This window comes from Notolabrus celidotus, chromosome 7 (genome assembly GCF_009762535.1).
Source record: "Notolabrus celidotus isolate fNotCel1 chromosome 7, fNotCel1.pri, whole genome shotgun sequence".
NCBI lineage: Eukaryota > Metazoa > Chordata > Actinopteri > Labriformes > Labridae > Notolabrus > Notolabrus celidotus.
In genome coordinates, this window is record NC_048278.1 from 29910228 (window position 1) to 29931894 (window position 21667).

Sequence of the window (21667 nt, forward strand, 5' to 3'; positions counted from 1 at the left end):
TTTGAAAGGTTCAGTATTTTATTATTTAAAACATATGCCTGTCGTCAACATTTTAATTACAGCAAAATCAATGAAGATAAACAGAACAAAACAGTATATAAAGATGTGTCTGAAGGGATAAAAGCTAAGCCTGAGCTCTGAAATGAAGGAATAAGAAGAGAAACAATGAAGCTGAAGTCCTACTGTAATCTCTCTAGAACAGGAATCAAGTGCAGAAGAGACGAGCTGTACAGCAATAAGGCCGGGCAAAGACAAATAAAATATTTTTTAAAAAGTCACAACTCGGTCAAAGTGATCCCAGAACCAAGAAGGAGGCAAAGGCAGATCTGAGGAGGAGATTCAGTACTATAGAGATTTAAACAGAGGCTTAACTGTAATCAGCAGCATAGAGACAAACCCTCCCCAGATTACCCATAAATCACATTAAACATTCAGGAGTAAAAGAAACTAAGTGTTTTTTTTATGTGTAGGTGTTTAACTGTTGTGTATCAGAGTCACAGCTATCTTGTGACACATTGTGAGCCATTGCTCCTTTAAAGTAGCAGATTATGAACGAACAATCGTACACACAGAACGGATTGAGGGAGTCGGGGGGTAGTGTTGGAGAAAACTGTCGATTTCAGTGTAAATCTTTACACACCCTGGGCTCCAACGTTTTCTGAAAAAGACAGAGAAACACTCATTTTACTCTTGAAGGGGTTTGACTGTTTAAGCAAAGATAGCATGTTTACATCCACAGAGGAATACGTTGTGAAAAGGAGACACTTGTTTGGCTTTTCAGAGGAGTTTGGCAACTTCACAAGGAAAACTGTAATTTCAACTGACAAGCATTTTAATCCATACCTGGTTCCTTCAGGGCCTGTGCGTTTCCCACCAGCCCAGTCAGCGATTCAGTGTTTCCGTTGAGGATCTCTACAGACAGGTTGTTATTCTGCTGCTCCTCTACTATTCTCTTTTGTAGCTCCTCCTGATGATACAGCACACAGCGGATCATTAGAAAGAAGAGTTGTTTTCACACCTTAACTTTCATTCATTTGATGTGAGATCTAATAAAACAGCAGTTACACACCTCACACAAGACTGATAGCTGCAGTGGCAGATCATCCACCTTCACAAAGTCTTCCTCATCTGATTTCTGACTGGTGTTTCCCGAGCCAACCTCCTGCACGAACAATAAAAGGCAGATTGAATCATAGTGCTCTCATTCCAGAGAAAGTAACGTCATTTTGACCTTGAACTTACATCTACATTGATCATGACGGGGGAGTCTGTATCTGGGCTGCTCGTGCTGTTGGACTCCTTGGGGACGTCCTGACCATGGGAGACTGCAGAGCCTCCTTCTGAGTCAGCAGCTGCTCCGACTTCACCCTCCTCCTCAGGACTCTGGCACTCGGCCATGTCACAGTCCTCTGCTGTGGAGTTCACAGTCCCACCTGACCTACTGAATTCTGAAAAGCAAAGAAAAAAGTTTGTTGAGAAACAATCATAGACGAAGTGTGTAAAATGATATCTTCTATTAGAAAAATGTTCTACTCAAAAGTCTCACCGTCATCATTCTCTGAACTCTTCTGCTCAGTTTTAGACCCCCGTGTTTCTCTGGATGTGTTCCCCTGAAACACGACATGAATGCAGATGTCAGCCTAGGACAAATATGCGCAATTATCCAAATAATGATGGCTAATTAAAAACAAAACACATCTATGCCTGACTGTGACTCTGACCTCATGCTCCACCTGTGCATTAGCAGACGCTTGCAAAGATGTTTGGACGTCAACAGGTACAGCTTCAAACTCCTCCATTTCCTCCTCCTCGTTCTCGTCCTCTCCACTGCCGTAGTTTGTCAAAGCCCGAGTCTCTGCTTTTGAAAGACCTAAAGATGAAACAAATATGTCTTGAATATTTAGGCAGTGTCAAGTTGATTGCACCAATATTACATCCCACTTAAGTAGACTCTAAATAAGCGCAGTGGATTTATATGGCATTCAGAATTCAGTAGGGGTAAAGCATACTTGGCATTTGGCACAACTAATATCCATTTACAAACTGTAGATAGAAATGTAGAACCTGTACTTTGGGGGGTCTGGATTTTCAGTATGAGAAGATTTCTGGCGTCAGTTTGAAGTTGATTAGTAGCATAAGTAGTATTGACCAATCATGTGTTAGCAGTCTTTGACCTTCTTACCCATTCTTGACTACAGGGACGTGCTTTATCTGAGTGCGTCATCCAAATGTCTCCAGTCTTTTGACACCGTTTTTCATTCGGCGCTGAGATTTGTCACTGGCTGTAGTCGTCTCACCCACCATTGTGATTTGTATGTGAAATCAATTTTTCCTTCTCTGAGTGCACGCAGATACAAACACCGGCTGACCTTAATTTATAAGGCTCTTTTAGGCTTGATTCCTCATTATTTGTGCGCTTTATTGCAGAGAAAAATCAGTTACTATACCTTGCGTTCTTGCACTACTCTTGTTTTATCGGTTCCTTGAGTAAGGACTGAATTTGGAAAAAGAGCTTTCAGCTTCGCTGCCCCCATACCATGGAATGCTCTACTGACTAATCTGAAACTCTCTGAACTTAATCCACTTGGAGCCTTCCGTTCTACCCTGAGGGATGGACAGTGTGAGAGCACTGAACAGTGCCTGTGTTTTAAACCTTAAGTTATTGTTTGTTGTTTTGTTACAGCCTCCGCACCTCTTATTCCTATTGTAAAACACTATGCATCTATAAATTGTATGTTTTAACTTGTGCTGTCATTTTCATGTAACTGTTTTTATAACATGTGCTGCTGACCTCTTGGCCACATCACCCTTGTGAAAGAGATCTTGATCTCAATGGGTTCTATCTGGTGAAATAAAGGTTTAATAATAATAACAAATTCGATGTGTGCAGGAAAAACAATCCGCATAGAGAACTAATGCAGACAGATCGCAGTCTGCTGTAATGACATCCTGCCTCCCAGCAGCAATATCTGACATCCATTAATTTATCTCTACTGACAGATCTCTGCAGGCAAGTGCAACTATGATTGTTCAAGGTGGAAAATTTCAACTTGAGTAGATCTGCTTGATGCTGTGTTGCAAAATCCGGTCGGATTTCCTGATGTCCCTGAATGCATCAGAAATTATTGTTCTGACCTCCATATATAGAATTTTAAAATATGTTTTTTTTCTCCTCTTGAGAACAGATCTGACAAAGCTGGCATATTTACCATTCACAAACCGTCATCATGATGTGTTGTTTTAGCAAACTTAGGACCTGTAAATTATGATTAAATCCCCCGTAAAAATACTTGTCTTTTGTGAAGTGAAACTTACTATTTACAGTGAAACTCAGACCTTCCAGTAATAAATTAAAAGATTAATGCAACTGGGAGAAGGTGCTGCAACAAAGTGCCTCACCATATTGTCAACACTTGAACGTGTGCTGCTCTGGGGGATGACATGAACCATGGATGATGGGGTTTGTTTGCTTTGATCTTAACTCAAGCTTCTCAAGAGGCTGATTGGTCTGTAAACGATGCAGTGATTGCTCACAACTAGCTTACCGTGTTATTCTGACATAAGCTAAAAATGTATGAGTGAAAATACCTCACTCCATTAAAATCTGTCACCTCAACAAAGCAGCCTTGCTTCCTTCTCCCTACTTTAACTTACTAATTGACAGAGGCATGCCCTGTCTATCCTCTTCATCATCATCCTCCTCCTCTTCAGCCTCAGAAGCTTCACTGCCCCTGCTGCTCCTTCTCTCCATCTGCAGGCAATGCTCTTTCAGAGTAGATTCACCTTCCAGCTCAGCCTCGTCCTGGTCCTGGAATAAAGAGAGAGAGACATCATTGTGGCACAGATTACTGCAGTGCTAATTGGTATTGACGATTACATTATCAGTACTTCAATGACTGACCTTGTCTTCATCAGTGTAGGCTGGGGAAGCTGATTTATCTCTTCCAGCGTCTGTGTTTTCCTAATTAGAGGAATACGTTAACACACCCAGAGTGCAGTTAGTCTTATTCATACACATTCCCGTGAAACAGCCTCATACATACTTTCAATATTTTACCAAAATATTAAGAGTCGGAATAGTAAACTCACCTTCTGACTTTGATTTGCTTTACTAAGTTGCTCAGCCCTTTTTTTATTCTTGTGTTTGGCTGCCAACGCCATGCTGCTGCTGCTGCTATCCAGATCCTGCATGAGCCTGAAGAAGGCGAGTTCATTAAAGAGGATCTCGGAGATCTCCACCAGGAGGTCCTCCCCGCAGTCCTTCAGAGTGCGGCCCACAAATTTACTGAGCGAGTCCTGGAGCGAGAGCAAAGAGAGTGAAATGTCTGAAAAGCTGTCTTTTTTTTATTTGATCAGCTTAAACTTGGCCTGAACCCCGGCATTGGCAGCAGTGGTGGTACCTGCAGTATGCCTCCCAGCTGTCTGTGGAAGAAGCGGACGAACTCTTTGCTTTCATCGTTCTGTTGGGTGAGAGTGAGGACCATGCGGCGCACAGATGTCAACAGCTGGAGGGAACACACCTCATCCATGTTCTCCTAATGGAAGACAAGAAGACCTCAAGTGATTCAACCATTTGAAAACTGTTACAGTTACAGTCCAGAACTAAATATATTAGATTTAAGGCTTAAACTTAAGCAATAACGTGCATTAAAGCTCCAGTGAATAGTTTTTAGCTGGTACTGGAAGACTAAAATGAATACTGTTGCCTCTTTATGATCTACAAAATTAAACAATACAAGGCGCTTGATTGGACAGTTGTCCTGTAACCCCTGCAGTAGGGTATGAGTCAGATGAGACAGTTAACAGCAATTTTAACTTTTTGTTTTTCACAAAAAGATTCATTGACTCAGAGATTACAGGTCAAACTATCGAACCATGTCCTTCTCTGGGTCTCTTGGGTATGCTATCAGGCCAACACAAAGTGTGGTTGAGTCACATAGCCTACTCAGCCCTGTTGAATTGGAAGAGTGAGCATCCTCCAACTTTTAGAAGGTGGATTCTGCTCACAGTGCAGGAGAAGTTTGATGGAGTATGGCAGCCTTTTATTTTTATGTAACAATAATTGTTTTTTATAATTCATTTTTTTTATAGGCGTCTTTCTGGACACCCAAGGTCACCTTACAACATAGCAATAATAAAAGAAACACACTAAATAAATAGATACATTAGAATAAAGGTACAATAATAGAAAAATGAAAGGGGGAAGTCATCCCAGTCCCAAGGAGACGGATTAGAGTGAGTATGCTTGGCGGAAAAGGTGAGTTTTTAGGTGGGATTTGAAGGTGGTGGGAGAGGTGGAATTTTGTACGTCCAGGTGGAGTGAGTTCCAGAGGCGGGGGGCCGAGCGGCTGAAGGCTCTCGACCCCATGGTGGTCAAGCGAGCAGGTGGGAGGGTGAGTTGGATGGAAGAGGAGGACCTGAGACTAGGGGTGGGTATTTTTGTATGGAGGAGGTTAATGAGGTACTGAGAAGCTAGGTTGTTGATAGCCTTGTAGGTGAGGAACAGAATCTTTAAAATGATGTGGTATTTAATCAGAAGCCAGTGGAGTTTCTGCAGGACAGGTGTGATGTGGCTGGTGGAGGGGTATGTGAAGTGATTGACTCTGCCACTTGATTCATTCTTGATCATGATTCGTATCAACACCAAACTCTGTGATCTAATGCATTTTTTTAAAGAATTATCTATATAGTACACTTTATGACACTATATATTATTATTTTTCATTTTGTGTTTTTGTCTGTTTGTTTTTACAATATCCTTTTTCCCTTGGCCATCCTGTGGCGGTAACAAGTTGTTTCTAGTTTTGTTTGGTTTTCCCTTCATTTATTATTTCTGAGTCATCCATGCTGTATTTGGTCTTTGTTTGTATTGAACATTCCATAAATACACAGTAAATACACAAAAGAAGATCCATTGTGATTAATTTCAACCCAGGAAGATGTGAAAAACACTACTCAGACATTTACATGACAAGATCAGAAAACAGAGAAGTCTAAAGCCCCATTTCCACCAAGCAGGTCAGTTCGGTTCAACTCTGTACGGCACACATTTTGTGGCGTTTCGATTGACTAAAAGCGGAACAGGTCCCCAAATTACAGAGCCATACCGTCCCATTTTTTGGTACCCTTCTGTTGGGGTGCCAGACATACCGATCCGACCCCAGAAGGTGGAGCTAGAAACACTGCAGTCTGTTGAATGGTTGAAAGAATCGTGACTTCCTGTGCGACAGCGGTAATAAAGAACAACACATAACCCCGCCATACAGACCGCTTGGTGGAAACAAGCCATAAAAGTTCCTCATGGGAGCTTTAAGCTAAGAATCTGCCCGACACTTCCCTGAGTTGGTAGCCCTACCTTAAGGAAAGGAATGACTTCTGTCATGATGGCTTTGATCTGACGATCCAACTGCTGGGTGTCAATCTGAGGACAGCGTCCATCCCCAGCTGCAGCACCTGCTCACACACATCAAAAACATCATCAGGATTATTTCAAAACTCTGCAAGTGTTTGCACATGTTCAGGCAGGCTCTTTTTATTGGGTACCTTCCACTTGGTCAGCGAGGTTAGCAGAGAGGTTTTCAGCGTTTGAGACTTCAGAGCTACCTTCACCTGCAGTGCTGGCATTGCAGGGGTTAAACTCAGCCTTAAGCTTCATGCGCTCATACTCTCTAATCCTGGCCAGAGCCTTGTCTAAATGAATCACCGTGTTGCCTATCAGAACAGCAGAGACAGAAGAGCGAAGGGGAAAAAAGAGAAATGGCATCCAAAAAGTTTAAAAATCAATGAAGTGAGAGAAGAGAGAGAAGTGTGTGATGGATATTAATGCATTTGTAAGCAAGTTTACACTACAGGATCAAATAGAGTATGCCAGCCTGACTACACTATACTGAAAGTCACAAAATCTAAGAGTCCATTTTATTCCTTTCACTCTAATGGTGGTCACATAGTATTGATCCTGAGGTGTAAACCGTTGAGTTAATCAAAACAAGCTCTCATAGACCTGCTGAGAAAAGTGGGAAATCTTCCCTTTTGATGGATTCAGTTAAAAGCCAATAAGCAAAGCACTTCACGTGAAAACAAGGGAGTGGAGACGCTTTCAGAGGCATACAGGTTTACAAGCTTCAGCCCCTTGTTTTCAAAAATCCAAATGCTCTGTGCATGTATAATTTTACCCAGGTCATCGTTGGCAAATGGTTCCAGGTTGGAGGAAGTCGACATGGTGCTTTCGTTGTCCACAGACTCTGCATCGTCCCTCCTCTTCACAGAGTCCTGTGTGAGTCTCAGGTTTTTCTCCACCACCTCCTGGAAAAGGTGAAAGGTTTCCAATGAGCCACCAACAGCAAAGAGTTCACACAGGCAAGAAAAAAAGTCCAACATATTGGATAAAAAAAAACAGCAATGGTGACGTCTCCTAACGAGGAAAATTAGACATTTCATCCATCATTCTGGAACAAAGGGATTATTTAGACAGACAAAAGGCCCTGCTGCCAATTAGCATAACTCCAGGGACTTCGGCCCAGAACAAAGAACACATGTCTGATCTAGCAAAGAGTCGTGCAGCGAAGAGGGTCATTTTTTTTTTTTTTTAACAGACAGGCCTCTGAAGTCTCACTGTCAAGTTTAATTCAAAGACAACGAAGACGGGGGCAGGGAAAATTAAAATCAGAGAATAAAAGAGAGACACGGAGGGATGAAAAGGGACAAGGCAGGGAAGGATGAAAGCAGACAAGCCTAAGAGAGAGAGAGGAATGAAAGATGTATTGAAATGAGAGAAGGAACCCAGTGAAAAGTGATTTAAAAAGGGTCCAAGGAGGATGATGGTGAGAGTCAAGAAAGAGCGGTGATGGCGTGTGAGAATGCCACGCTGAGAGGCAATAATGTCTTTTTTCTTACTGCGTCACTGGTAGCTAGACTCTCGCTGGGTGTGAGCTCAGACTGGGAGCCTGCAGCCCATGACACAGGACCGAGAGGGGGCAACTGGTCCTCAGCAGCACTCTTCTCTGTCAGGTGCCGGGTCACAATGTCCTGCCAGAAACACGGGGAGGGACAATCGCAATCAGGGTTTCAGGAGGACAGGGAGGTTTGGCTTACATTATAATAGACTTTGAACTCAATGTCTATCACACAGACTTTTATACGTACTGCTTTTCACTCAAAAAAGCTTCACTGTTAAAAGAAACTCTTGATGGTGTGTAATTTGGCTACTGACAAGGTATGGCGTTTATGGAATAAACCTGATTTTGGATCTACAATTAAATGTTGGGCATACGGGCACCCTGCCGGGGTGTCATAGGTCTGAGCCAGCTTCAGGCTGCGACTCGACACAGAAAATATTCAATGTGTGAAGAAAAGTGCTGAAACAATCTCAAAGTAATAACTTGTTTGAACCCCAAAATGACTACATACACATACTCACACAGAATGATAGAGCAAAGTAGAATAAAAGGAGACTTATGTCTTTATCTGTGTGCATCTGTGTTTAAGACAGTGTCTCTCAAATAGGGATGCTAATAATCCCAGGTGGTTTTTGGGTAACAGCTGCTTCTTTTTTTCCCTTTGTCTGCAAAACAAACTACTCCGGGGAATACGGGTGAAAATTAGCTTTATGGCTAACTCTGGCATATTTACCTTGATGCAAACTCTGAAATGTTCGTTAATATGCACTGTCCCTTTAAATAAATAAATACATAAAAGAGCAGCCATGTAGAAGCCTCTGAATAATAACAGTTTATAATTTAATAGAAATGTAAATCTAAGCTCTTAAAATGTAATTATTTTATTTTCTGAGGAGGCACTGGATACTGTTAACTCTCATATTTAGTAAAAAACACAATGGCATTTAAGTTTGTTGGATGTGTTTGCGTTAGCCCAAAGCCAGTTTCTATTCTTGGATGACTAACAAAAAATAAGTAGCAGTACATCTAAAAAAGCTGCGTAAGAAGTGAAAAACAAAGCAAAAAAAATCTTCTCATCTGAGACCTTCCCAGCCTTTTTTTTTTAAAAATGCCTCAAGTCTGTTTTTAGCCCCTCTTTTCCCACTCCTAATTGTCTCTGGTGCAGATATGGACTGCACAAAAAAGGAAGAGACGTTTGCTCAAAACTCCCCCACAGAGATTAGAAGCCAGAAGAGATCATCAACAAATAAAGCACAGGTTGTTGGAAGTAGTTTCTGTGTTGATTGCCAAGCCAGTTGCCAGGAAGACACAAAACGAGGATTCTGTGTTTCACGGAGGAGCACTCTGGGATTGGTTATTGAATGACGGAGCTGTAAGCCGCTGGCAGATGCCAGATGGGAGGTTGCTTCTTTATCTTTATCTATATGTTGCCCTCTTTCCTCTTTTTCATCCTTGTTCATAACTTTGTTCCAACCTGTCTGTGCAGCAAAATGGTTGATTGGAATAAAATACAGCCCAGGTCACAATGAAAGAAGCTGCATCACTAACACTTCACATGAGCAGGTATCTTTGGCAAATAAGTCTCCTGACCTAAAACATGAATAGGAAAGCTATATGGAAGGAATAAATCAGCACAATCACTTCTTTTCTGAGCCCAGTGTTAAAGAAACATCCATACTGCATTCAAGAAGCTGTGAGCAGTTATTTGCGTGTGCACCTACCTGTAGGGAATACAGCGCCCTCTGTCGTAGGTAGTCTGTATTGAGCAGCTGCAGCTCATGGAAGAGCTCGATGAGAAAATGGGGACGGGATTCGTTCTGGGAAATCAAAGTAGCCACCTCGGAGTAAATGGTCTCCCTCAGTGCCTCGAAGAGTGAGAAGTCACTGCTTGCATCTACAAAATGTAACAGCATTGAGTTAAAGAGGACAACTGCTTAATGTTTGCTGTCAAACTCAAAAGCTTTGTTTTAGGATCAGCTACAAGAAAAGCATGCTTGGGATGTTCAGGAGACATAAGCCAAATGATGCCTGGATTGGTACAGTGAGTTTACCTGGTGCTTCTGTGCATGCAATTCTGTTAGAGAGGAAGGGTGTTCTCCAAGCATAGGCTGTGAGTAAGATATGTGAAAGTGACAACACAAGAAATTAAAACCAAACATGAAAAATGTGCAAAGAATATATCAGAAATGAGCACACGTAAAATAAGTGTAAAACAGATATTTAACATGTGCAAAGAAAACAAAACATAGAGACAGAGGAGAGGTGAAGGGGGAGCAGAGCTGTTCCTGAGAGTAGCATGACCCCTACCAGAAGAGAGGTCATTCCTTTTACTCCCAAGCTTAGTCTTGCTGTCAAGTTTTTCTTGAGTCAGCTTGTCCAGCAGACTTTTGTTCTGATCTTTGTGACGAGACAGCGGTGCCCTCTCCTGGGCAAAGTCTGCAGTACTGCTTGCACTGTCACTGTCATGACCTGAGGAAAAACAACAAACAAAGATTTTCATCATAATGTCTTTGATCATTCGTTCATTAATACATGAAGATTCAGCTTCATTTCCCACCTTCACTGTTCTTGTTCTGCCCTTTGCTCCTCCTGCGGCGGCTTTTAGAATTGGGCGTTTTGGTCCGAGAGGCCAGGTTTGCTTGCGCCGTGGCCTTGCGCCCGCTCTTAAAGGTCTTTGTGATGGTGGTGGGGTCGACAGGGTCAGGCATGCTGCTGAAGCTTTCCTGTGACGCCCTGTCAAAATCCTGATGACGGATATGACGATTGGCATAGGTGGGGGAGAAGGAGGGAGAGTCTTGGGGATCTATTTTACACTGGCGGTTATGGACGTTGTTGTTTGTGTAGGAGGTTTTAAGCCAGCCTGCGGCTCTGAAGGGGGTTAAGAGAAAAAATGAATAAATTAACCAAATAAGGATATCAATATTCATAAAAGTCTCTTTTGGTGAAATATGTTGGACTTACCCTCTCTCTGCTGTGGTGTTCAGAGGAGAGCGCTGCAGTGGAGGAGGGAAACTCATGTACTCAGTTTTGATGGAGGTGTTTGGGTCCAGCTGCTGCTTCTGGTGGTCAGGGCTTGCCTGAGCTGTTGCCCCTTGAGGGAAATCACCCACGGGAGCAGGATAGAGTGGAAATAAGTTAAAGCCTGCAGAGGACAAAAAGAAAAAGATGTTTATCATTTAGGGATCAATACAAGCACAACTGAAGCCTCTTGTTCTGCAAAATGGTCATTTTAAAATCAATAACTTACTTCTAATACAAGAGTAGAACATTAAGTGACAGCATTGTTTAGGATGTTTCAAGGAAATACAAGCAGTTTAAAAATATTACATATTTTCCATGCTTGATTCAAAAATCGTACTTTTAAAGCTATATCACCTTTATTTTTTACAAATGCAACGACCTGTTAAAGGTCATATTTTACTGATATTTATTAACAAAGGAGCTGTGTTGTACTCTACATCACAGCATTGCCAAAACAAAAATCTAAATTTGGTATTAAAAAACAGAAAAAAATAGCTTTTTGTCACACTTTAAGACTCATTCTTATGTTTTTAGCATTTTTTTTGACATAATGCGTCCTAATATTTAGTCTGGCTTTAATGTAGTTTTTTTTTTTATAACTTCATATAATTTATCAATTTATCATCAAATTATTTTAATACTCTACTCTAATACTGTATTTTTAACAATTCCATTTTTTTTATCCAATTACTAGTTTGTATTGCTATTTTTAGTGCTTTTCTTTATCTTAGACTTTTATCTTTATCTTTTTTATTGCCAATTTTTGTTCTTTTATTTATTTTGTATTTACTTATTTCGTAACTATTTCCCTTTGTTGTTTATCTATATACATTTCATTGCATTTGGTGTGCATTAGTCTCTACTTCTAAATCCATTTCTGCTTTTTGTTTAGTCATGAAATATTTGATTTTGAATTGCTGTAAAGCACTTTGAATTTCATTTGATTAGTATGAAAATTTCTCTATAAATAAAGCAATTGTGTGATTGATTGATAATAAAAACATGTTTTGAGTTACAGTGAAGCTCAGGAGCTAGTAAATATGCAGGTCTCACTGGGAGGGAATGGGGATAAGGCCGCAGTTGACACGTTGTTGGTTGAAGGTTGGAGGTTGGATGAGAAGGAGGGAAAGAAGCCAGGAGAGGCAGAGGGAGCAGCGTTGGACTCCTGGGCTGAGCTGTGCTTCTGTGTCTGCCAACCTGCTGCTGAAGAGGAAGTCTGCTGCTGCTGCTGCTGCTGCCGAAGGAGGTCGTTTAAGACTTGCTTTATTCTGAAAGAGAAGTAAAAGAGAGTAAAAAAGATGAAGTACTTCACATAACTGTTGTGTTCTGTTCATTTTGTGCTGTTTATATACCTTTGTACGTTGTTTTGCTGCCAAGTCAGCTGTGTGTAACACTGGTTGAGCTGGTGCATGACAAGGTGGACCTGCGGTGATGACACGTTGTTGGGTAGCAGACTGTACTGCCCCGTCAGCAGGGTTTGTAACATGTAGGAGAGTGACTGTGGAGAAGAATGATTATTGGTATGACGCAATGAGTAGAGAAAACTTATTTCATTGGCAATTCTACACCTCTGAGCTGTGCCATCCTCTGCTGTGCAAGCTTGTGTTGATTACTGAGGTCAGTGTCTGCGGATGTTTGTGTATATGCTGAGTTCACCAACCTGCTGATCCTGCAGGAGTGTCTGGCACATGCTGGTGCTGAAGTCAAGCTGTCTCTGCAGCTGGCTGACCTGCTCCTGCCAGTGCGACGAGCCCTCTGCAAAGGAGAGCTCAGACGCCCAGCGCAGGTTCTCTTGTCGCCGTGTAGCTCCATGCTGGCTCACAGACTGGTTCAAACTTCTGCACGTCTGCTGCTGCTGCTGCTGCTTTGAGTTAGTCTTGTTATGAAAGGATGAATTCCCACTCGCTTCACCCGAGAACGCAAGTGGAGGCTTCAGGTTGCTAAAAGACATATGAAATCTGGTTATAAAAGATGGATTATCACAATCAGAGAAGTAAGCCTCCTTCTGCATTCACTTTGTCTGACCTTCCTTGGTTCTTGCGGTTACTGTAGGAGCACTGGTTCCTGCTGGATGAGTAGATGTGGATGTCGTCATCAGAGCTGCTCTCAACAGTTTCCTCCTGCTCATCTTCCTCCTCTGCACACATCTCTGAGTGATATTCAGCCTCATCGTCGTCGTCATCATCGTCGTCATCATCATCAAGATGGCAGGGGGTGGAGCCCCAGGTGGCCATTGTCCTAATGACACACCAACAAATGAGGTAAAACCTGAATGTATTTCTGGTTCACCTATTTTACTTTGACTTTGAATACTTCAAATAACAATGAAGCTAGCTAACTGCTGTAAAAGACAATGGTGCTGCAGGTAGCATGTTTCCTACCTTTCATCCCTGCTAATAGGCTGTGAGGGTGAAGCAAGGCCGTCCTGGTCTTCAATCCGCCTGGGCGAGTCATTCACACCACTTCGCCTCTGGTGTTCAGCCATCAGGGACTCAAGGTGCTTCCTGCGCTGTCGCAGTTCTTCGCGCAAGATCTGGTGGCGACGCATCTCTGACCAAAGCTGCTGACATAACAAAAACAGAGCAGAACAATCAACTATGACATGTACTCTTCTTCAAGTAAATATTGCAGTCTATTGTTTCTGTGCTGATGGAGTCAGGTACCTCATTGTCAGTGACTGAAGAAGTGGCGGCTTCTTGAGCGGTGGGTTTGAGCATAGATGAGTTGGCTTTGGGTCCAGAGGAAATCTGGACAGGGGCCGGGGTGGAAACTGCGACTGGGACCTTCCTCAGCAAGCCCTGAGGACTCACTGTACTGGACATAGACGACTAGAGGAGAGACCACAAGAAGATGAAAGTATATATTTGAAAGAAACTGAGGACCTGCAATCAGTTTATTGGATAAACCAAGCTGACGCCTATGCAGTCTACTACAGCAGCCATGTGATAAAACCTCTTTGTGGGGTATCATTCAAGCTCAAATCTGATTCTACCCTACATGCTGTTTCTACCTTTCATAAGAGCCAACTACAACTGTTAAAGTAAGACAGGTGTGTTTGTGTTTGAAATACCTGGAGGTCAGGGCAAGCCCACTGCAGGTCCTGGATCTTGCCTTGGATTTCAATGAGCCTCTGCCGTTCTTCATGGAGCTGCTTCAGCTCCTGCTTTTGCTGACGTAGCTTCTCCTCGTACAGCTTCTCCCTGTGTCCAGACACGTTTGAGTCAATGCAACGCAAAGTGAACATCCACATTAGAGTCAGAGTAATGTTTCGGGACAGCAGCAAAGGTTGTTAGACAGTCAGACAGTCTCCTGTGACTGTTTTTAAAACTGTACCTGGCCTTGCTGGAGAGAGTGAGATCTCTGGGATTCTGTTTGGCTCCGGCTCCCAGTGACCCCACGGCAGTAGCTCTGGTATTATTGGGCTGTTGGTGTAAAACTTCATCCTCATTGGTTGTCGTGACATCTGTGTCATCACTCTGGATACAGAGAAAAAAGCATCATTTACACAGTGATCAAATTGAATTAGAGTTTTATAAATGCACAAATACAGGCTCTAACAACCTGTTCTTTTATTCTGCCATTCATGAAAGTAACACCTAAATCCAGACGATTGAGTCTTAAACATTATCCCGTCTCCTCCCTCACCTGCACCATGGCCACAAGCTCCTGAAGCTGCCGCAGTTTCTGCTTTGCCGTCTGTCGATGAGCCTTCTGAGAAAATCCGACATCATTTCCCAGACTGCTTCTCCGGCTAGATCCCGACGCCTCGCTGTCTGGCGCCCGAGCCTGGGCACCTCCATCATTATCAAGGCAGTCTTCATCCTCATCTTCATCCTTCACCTGATTATAGGGGGTATCCCTATTGTACTGGCACTCTGAATGAAAAGTAGAGTTATATTCATGTCTGTTAGATTCAGTTAAACAGAGTTAGGTTGTAAAATAATGTTAGCATTGAACATTAAATTGAGGATGGATTTTGCAATCTGAGTATAATGTCTGGTTGCATGAGCATAGAGCCTCGATAACAAGCTACAATCGCACTGTAAAGCCACAGAGTTTTTACTTATATTTTAAACAAAATATTACCTTCAGGTTTTATTTTTGTTTTTTAGACTCAAGGAAAAAGGATAACGCAAAAAATATAAATGTTTGCTTTTCATCTTGTCAATACAGTCACAAATCACACAGCTGTGGTAGCAAATCTCTTTAAAATGTACATTAACTGAAAGAAAAGAAAGGAGTCCCACTCGCCATCCCGCCCAAAACCCACAGACTTGATTGTGTTCATTTTTAAAGAGCGTATACTGCGATTACAACGGACTCCCGAATAAACAAAAGCTGCACATCAAAATCTTGGAGATCAAGACTATGAAAAAAGGCATAAACAGACAGGTCGAACAAACTTATCCCAGTAAGGTTTCCAGTAGGGTTGGACGATATGGCCTAGGAATAAAATCCCTGATTTTTTTTTTACAAAAAACTCAATTTACGATTTTAATCTATTTTGTGTTATTCTCCTGAAAAAATAAAACTACAAATGACTAACAACAAGTTTTGATTTAATTTTATCAATAAAATGTGACAAAGGCAAACTGAATTTCCCCTTAAAGGTACAGTGAGAAGTACATGGTGACAGAACAGACTTGGTAGGAATGGGAAACAATATTCATTGTACTGATAGACCATTTTTGATGGTAAAAACGTGACTAATGGAGTATCATACTTATGATGCATCACAGGAACTTATTTTTATTAAAGGCCACTGTTGTTTCACGAAAGGGGTGGGCAAGGAAGCGTTTCAGTCTAAAATGTGACTGTTAAGACATTGCTAAATAGTCCTATGTCCACACACTGTACCTAAATAAAGTGCAAACTGTAAACTTTTCTTTAAAAGTGCATCCAGTGCCCTAAATGTTCAAATGTGTGTGTATACTATTATTTACTTAGTATATTGTTATTATTATCATTATCATTATCATTATTATTATCATTATTGTTGTTGTTGTTGTTGTTGTTATAATTATTTATATTATTATTATATCCTTTTTTTGTAACCACATGTTTAGGGTTATTTTCTTTCATCCTTCAGGTGTCTATGTCCCTGTCCTCTTCTTTTACTGCCCAATGTACACTGCCATTTGGGAGGGGTGGGGTTAATGATATGGCTGAATCATAATTTTTGCTATGTTTGCAATGTCAAAGCTCAATCAATAAAGGAATGATCCCAAAAAATTGCATCCGAATACATAAGGTCAGTCTTTAAACAATTACTATTTTCAGTTATGGATTAAAAAGCATGTTTTAATAATAATAATAATGCTGACATGATATACCAGTGTACAGTATGGTTTAGCATATCTCTGCAGCTTTTATAATCCAATTCAAGAAGGCAAACACAATGCAGGTAGCTTTTACAATATCTATGGATTTTCTATATGTGCCATAAATCCATAAATATAGTAATCTCTCTACCATCATGCCTTTTGTCAGCCATTAAGGAAAAATGCAATAATGCACAATTAACACCCAGCAGGAAGATCAGCTTCAGCTGTACAACCGATTTGTGTTTGCACGGGTGTGTACCTATGGCTGAGGGGATGTTGAGGCTGTGGAGGTTGGCAGCTGACCGGTTGTTGATCTCACACTCTGTGTTCAGTCTGCCATCTCTGTTGTTAGTGGCACTGCTCCTCACACTGCGCCCGTTCATCAGGCTGTTCAGGTCTGTCCAGTTCCCGCTGCGCTGTGGGTTTCTGCAGAGATAAAGTGCTGTGACTGTTATGGAAACATCACAGCGTCAGTAGCAGAACTACAAACACCATGACTGATTGCTAAAGGCCATCATTCTGTAACTTGAGCTCAAGGAAAACAAACCTCACTCCCAAGCTGAGTGTGTTTATACTGTCAGGCTGCCATCAACTATTATCTTTCTCATCATGTATCTCCACATTACTACCTGATTATTTGAAGGATTGTTTGATTTATGAAAGAGTACAAACTTTGGAAGTTCACATGGTGATACCAAATGTCTTGCTTTATGCAGCCCACATTTAAAAAACACACATTTTCTATTTCATTTCATGTAAGGCCGGAAAAAGCATCTTATTCTCAAATTTGAGGAGCAAAAATATTCAAAAGATTATCAGAAAAATTTTAATTTATTCAGACAATCACACCTGATGTTAGTTACAGGCTGTCGGTTCTCCTGCTCAGAGTCGAACATGGCTTCAAACATAGAGCCGTCCTCTGTCTCATCTTCCTCATCCTCTTCATCATCATCTTCTTTCACATTCTCATTGACCGCATCCACCATCATATCAGACGTCTGCTCGTAGTACTGAACCAGCTCCCGCAGCTCATTCAGACGCTTGTGGACCTCCTTTAGCTTCCTGTCGGGGGGGGGGGACAAATAATGAAATGCAAATGTGTTATTGTTGAAGTTGATGAATAATTGAAAAGGTTACATCACACGCTGGGATAATGTCTTCACAATCACCACCTCTACCTGACTTTAAAGTACAAAGCACCTTGAGAAGTAACACTATAAAAGGTACTGAGCTCATCAACAAGAGGGCAAGGAGACATTACACCATCAGCTCTCTACAACACCCTGCTGCTGACATCTGATCTGCCTCTTCAACCTCCTGAAGCCTGTGTGTTTTTGTTAGTACCTGAGCTTGTCTGTGGAATTGGAGCCGTCCTGGCGTTGTGTGATGGAAGGATGAAAGGCCGTGGAAGCTGATGCCCCATTAGAGCAGAGAGCAGATGGACATTCTGAAGATCCTCCCATGCTCAGGCTGCACTGTGCGGACAAACTGCGACCTGAGGGGGAATCACAAGTTTATCTAAAACTCAACAGAGGGAACAAAACACAGAATAACAGCAAGAAGCTGCTCTACAAGAACTCTTACATGAGTTATTGTTGAGAGTCTGGTCTCTGAGCGAGTGCAGCTCCTGCAGGATCTTGTCCATGGTTTGTTTTTTGTCCTGCAGTTCTTGGAGCTTTGTGAGTTTGGCACTAGCAGCTGTTGCCCCAGTGTCCAGGCCAGAGTGGGGACCGGAGGCAGAGTGGAGGAGAGGCCTGTGTTGAGGCGGACCGAGAGCCTGAGAAGTCCTGGACCAGCACACCTCTCTGGAGAGGGAAAGGCTCTGTGCCTGACGACGGTTGTCTGGCACTGCTTTAGTCTAGAAGGTAGAGATCAGGAAGAAGTTTAACTGTCAAGACAAATCTGGAGTTTACACGCCAACATCAAACAGAACAGTCTCTTTAGATCATACTGGAGATACAGATACTGACAGAACTGCAGGACACAAGTTAGCACACATTTTAATGTAGATGTAGAAGATGGCAGCCTTGGTGTCGAGTCTGATGTACCTGAGAGTCACGTAGCTGGTTGTGAAACCGCTGGATCAACTCGTTCAGCTCTTCATTCAGTTCAGATGTGATGCTCAGGCCTGAAACACTGCCAGTGGTTTCTGTGACCACTTTTTAAAAACAAGAATGACAAATGTCAGAGTGGTTAAACAACGGAGCAACCCTTTAAACATTTAGACATAAATACACGTTCTATTATGTCATCAGTTTGTGCTCATAACATTTCTTTAAAAAGAACCCCAGCTAACTATTAATTGGTGCATTTCAGAATTCAAGAAATGTAAAATATACTTAATGTTTCTTTTTCCTTTTGAATAACACACTGCTAGAAATGTTGATGCCACTGCCCTTTGCCTCTCTCCTGGTCAGGCATGCAGTCCTGTTAAGTTAGAGGGATTCTGCCCCACCCATCCATACTCAATAGATGAGGTTCATTATGTCCTATTTAAACCTTTAAAAAGATCAACTACAGCAGGGACCTTTTCTGGAATACTTCTGAACCTCGGGTAATTGTATACTCACCAGTGTCTTCGATCACAGCCAGTGCCTGTTCTGCGCTGTCCTGCATGGCCATTAATGCTTCCTGTCTTCCCTGCAGAGCTCTGAGCTGCTCCTGCTGCTCTAACATCTTCTTCAGCAGCTCGTGCTGCTTACGCAGATTCTCCAACTCTTCTTTCTGGTCAGCTCTCACCGTTTCTGGCCTGCCACCCTGCAAAATGCACACCCACTTAGTATTTCAAACAGCGGATCTACAAAACAGCGACAATGCTGCAAGCTACTCAGCAGAATAGGTAATAAACTTATCGACTAAGCATGTCAGGCGCTGACACAGCATGTCAGAAACCAAATCTCCTTGTGTCTAAATATGCAGACAAGTTACAATTAGCTGTATGAATATTAGCTTTGATTGTAACAGAGAATGCTGTCAAGGTTAAAACGAGGCACAGCTTTTGAAAAACAGAGCACAGATTACAAACCGTTGCATTTGAAGCATCTGAAGAGTGAACCTCAACGTTCAGAGAAGTGCTCTCTGCCAGTGAACCTGAACCCACCGCAGAGTCTAGGGTCCCAACGTCATCCTCCTCATTCTCTCGTGTCTAAAAGGTAGTGGAAGGAACAGCCAGTGACTCAAAGATAGCTGAGTAAGAAACAATACAGTACACTGTTCTTCTAACAGTTGTACAACATTGTAAGAGTAGTAACTTAAAAACTGATAATGATTATTGCCTAAATGTATACCAAGAACTCCTTATATGGGAAAGTATGCATGAAGAAGCCGTGGAAAAATTCAGTGCAAAAACCCAGCAATCTCCCACATAGACTATGAGGTGTTAAACAGAAGCTATTATACATTTCACCTTTACTCTCCAGTCACCGCAAAATTATACTAACAGCCATCCAGTAGCCATGGAAGGTAGCATCCTACAGAATATCCTATTTTTAGCATCACCTGACACAGGACTTGTGTTGAAGTGTTCGGTCATAGAGACAGACAGCAACACAAAAACAGGGATGCCATGCTAAGACTGTGATCCATTGTCCGACAGCATGAGAAAAGCTGAGAGCCACAAAGGATTCAGACGATACAAACAACAGACTAACCAGCATCTTCTGCAGAAACCGCAAGTAGGACTTCTCCTGCTCTTTGAGGTGGTCGATGAGATGAGAGAGACGCTCCACGTTTGCCGGCACATCGTTCTTCTCCACCAGGTCATCCCGCATGGAGCTGGCCTTACTGATGTACTCCCGGATCTGTACCAGTTTGCTCACCACCTGAGACCGAACAAAGAGAGAGAGAGGAGGGTGTTGATGTACGGGTGTGGGTTTCAGAGCGGTAAATGAAAAGAAGAAAGAGAAAGACGTGAGGGAAGGTGAGCGAGCATCTGTAACGACGGCTCAGACTTGATGAAATAAGGGCAGAAAAGGGGGGGTTGGGCAAAAAAACTCACTGGGCACCGAGGGTGGCATATTTATAAATTGCCCTAAATACAGCCCAGCTTCAGCTGCACTGGCGCTCCCTCACTTTCAGCCTAGTTTTTGATTTACAGAGCAGTCTGGAGTTTTGGGATACATTGACAGACACATGTGTGTATATGAAAAGGGCCTCAGTTCAGTTAAGCAGGAAACTGTTGTCTTTCTAAACAGCAGCAAACACAGAGGCTAATGATTTAATGTCTTCATATATCAAAGATGAACTTCATGGTTTCACATGAAACAAATTCATATTACCCAGAGGATTTATTTTCTACTAGTACCTCCAAAAAAGAAGACACTTGAAGCATCTTGGCAATTATAAGATGCTATTGCTATGAAATGTGTCACAACTTCTCTATTTCTGATTACTTTGCCAATCCACTCCCTTCTCTTCTGGCCCCAACATAAGGTGAAAGATTTAACTTATTGAGTAAATATCACAGAATTTAATTGGTTGTTTTCTTTTTGAAGCAGAAACTCTTATTATTCCACTTAATCCTTAGACTACCAATGGGAAATTAGTTAAAACAGAGTTGAGACTTTAACCATGAAGACAATAAAACAAAAAATTACCTGGCTGCTGTCTATTCTGGGTTCTCCTCTCCCATATTCTCTGTGTGCCGATGGCCCTCTCTCTGTGCCAACACGACTGGGCCTTGGGGTATCCTTGGTAGGAAGCAAAGGGGTTAATGTGTCCCTGAGTCCTGGGCTCTGTTTCTTGGTTTCCTTGGTGATGGCCGGTGTGGTCGGGGCAGACAAGGAGGGAGGGAGTGGCTCCTTGCTTTTGTTAGTGTTAACATGCAGAGGTAGGAAGTTGTAGGGCTTCTTGTTCTCTCCAGGTAACTGGCGCTGGTTGTTGGCAGCTGTGACGCGACCCTGGGAGTCACTGCCAATGCTCCTCTAAAGACGTGAAGAAAAATACATGTCAGAACAAAACATCACTCAAGATCCAGGGCATTTCGTTCAGAAATATGTGGTGAAATGAATGTTATAACTTTCTCAGTGCCTATTTTGATGAGCCACATTGCCACTCTTTGTGTCATGGATCAAATTACATTTTTTTTCCTTCTCAAAACACTGGGTATACATGAAAACAATTACGCAACATGGGAAACTAAATTACAGAAACTTTTGATTGAATGCCCTGCTGCATTCTGAAATAATCATCTGTCTGACTTCACCTCTATCAGTGCCAATACAGCCCTGATTCCTCTCAGTAGGGCGGTTCCTTTCTTCTATTTTCATGCACTGATCTCCCATTCTGTCACCCTCCTGCTAGACAGCTAATCAAGGTCAACCTGACAACTCTGTAGCAAACTATGAAAAATATTCAGCCATTGTTCCCTCTACTGCCTGCCAAATGCATCACAGCTATGCTTTCGAATGTATTACGGAACAAGAGCAG

General features: G+C 42.1%; 1 protein-coding gene across 10 annotated transcripts in view; it reads right to left on the reverse strand.

Moving 5' to 3' along the window:
• Nucleotides 1-21667, reverse strand: part of pcm1 (pericentriolar material 1) — a 25009-nt gene continuing 3342 nt past the window's right edge. For 2 of the 10 annotated variants that reach the window (XM_034687320.1, XM_034687321.1), the window contains exons 4-40: nt 20836-21162; nt 19891-20061; nt 19266-19385; nt 18811-18997; nt 18289-18398; nt 17825-18098; nt 17585-17735; nt 17090-17302; nt 16500-16666; nt 14562-14791; nt 14250-14392; nt 13987-14116; nt 13580-13744; nt 13298-13479; nt 12942-13154; nt 12577-12856; nt 12269-12414; nt 11970-12184; nt 10857-11037; nt 10453-10763; nt 10203-10364; nt 9947-10003; nt 9617-9789; nt 7894-8025; nt 7173-7302; nt 6544-6711; nt 6356-6453; nt 4401-4535; nt 4090-4296; nt 3902-3961; nt 3655-3808; nt 1722-1870; nt 1547-1610; nt 1243-1448; nt 1070-1162; nt 844-967; nt 1-658 (exon numbers count right to left, since the gene is read on the reverse strand). In XM_034687320.1, coding sequence (XP_034543211.1) covers nt 633-658; nt 844-967; nt 1070-1162; nt 1243-1448; nt 1547-1610; nt 1722-1870; nt 3655-3808; nt 3902-3961; nt 4090-4296; nt 4401-4535; nt 6356-6453; nt 6544-6711; nt 7173-7302; nt 7894-8025; nt 9617-9789; nt 9947-10003; nt 10203-10364; nt 10453-10763; nt 10857-11037; nt 11970-12184; nt 12269-12414; nt 12577-12856; nt 12942-13154; nt 13298-13479; nt 13580-13744; nt 13987-14116; nt 14250-14392; nt 14562-14791; nt 16500-16666; nt 17090-17302; nt 17585-17735; nt 17825-18098; nt 18289-18398; nt 18811-18997; nt 19266-19385; nt 19891-20061; nt 20836-21162 — 6054 coding nt within the window. In that variant the 3' untranslated portion in view covers nt 1-632. The remainder of the gene's footprint in view (nt 659-843; nt 968-1069; nt 1163-1242; nt 1449-1546; nt 1611-1721; nt 1871-3654; nt 3809-3901; nt 3962-4089; nt 4297-4400; nt 4536-6355; nt 6454-6543; nt 6712-7172; nt 7303-7893; nt 8026-9616; nt 9790-9946; nt 10004-10202; nt 10365-10452; nt 10764-10856; nt 11038-11969; nt 12185-12268; nt 12415-12576; nt 12857-12941; nt 13155-13297; nt 13480-13579; nt 13745-13986; nt 14117-14249; nt 14393-14561; nt 14792-16499; nt 16667-17089; nt 17303-17584; nt 17736-17824; nt 18099-18288; nt 18399-18810; nt 18998-19265; nt 19386-19890; nt 20062-20835; nt 21163-21667) is intronic. The other 8 variants (XM_034687323.1, XM_034687324.1, XM_034687328.1 and 5 more) reach the window with 6 other exon arrangements.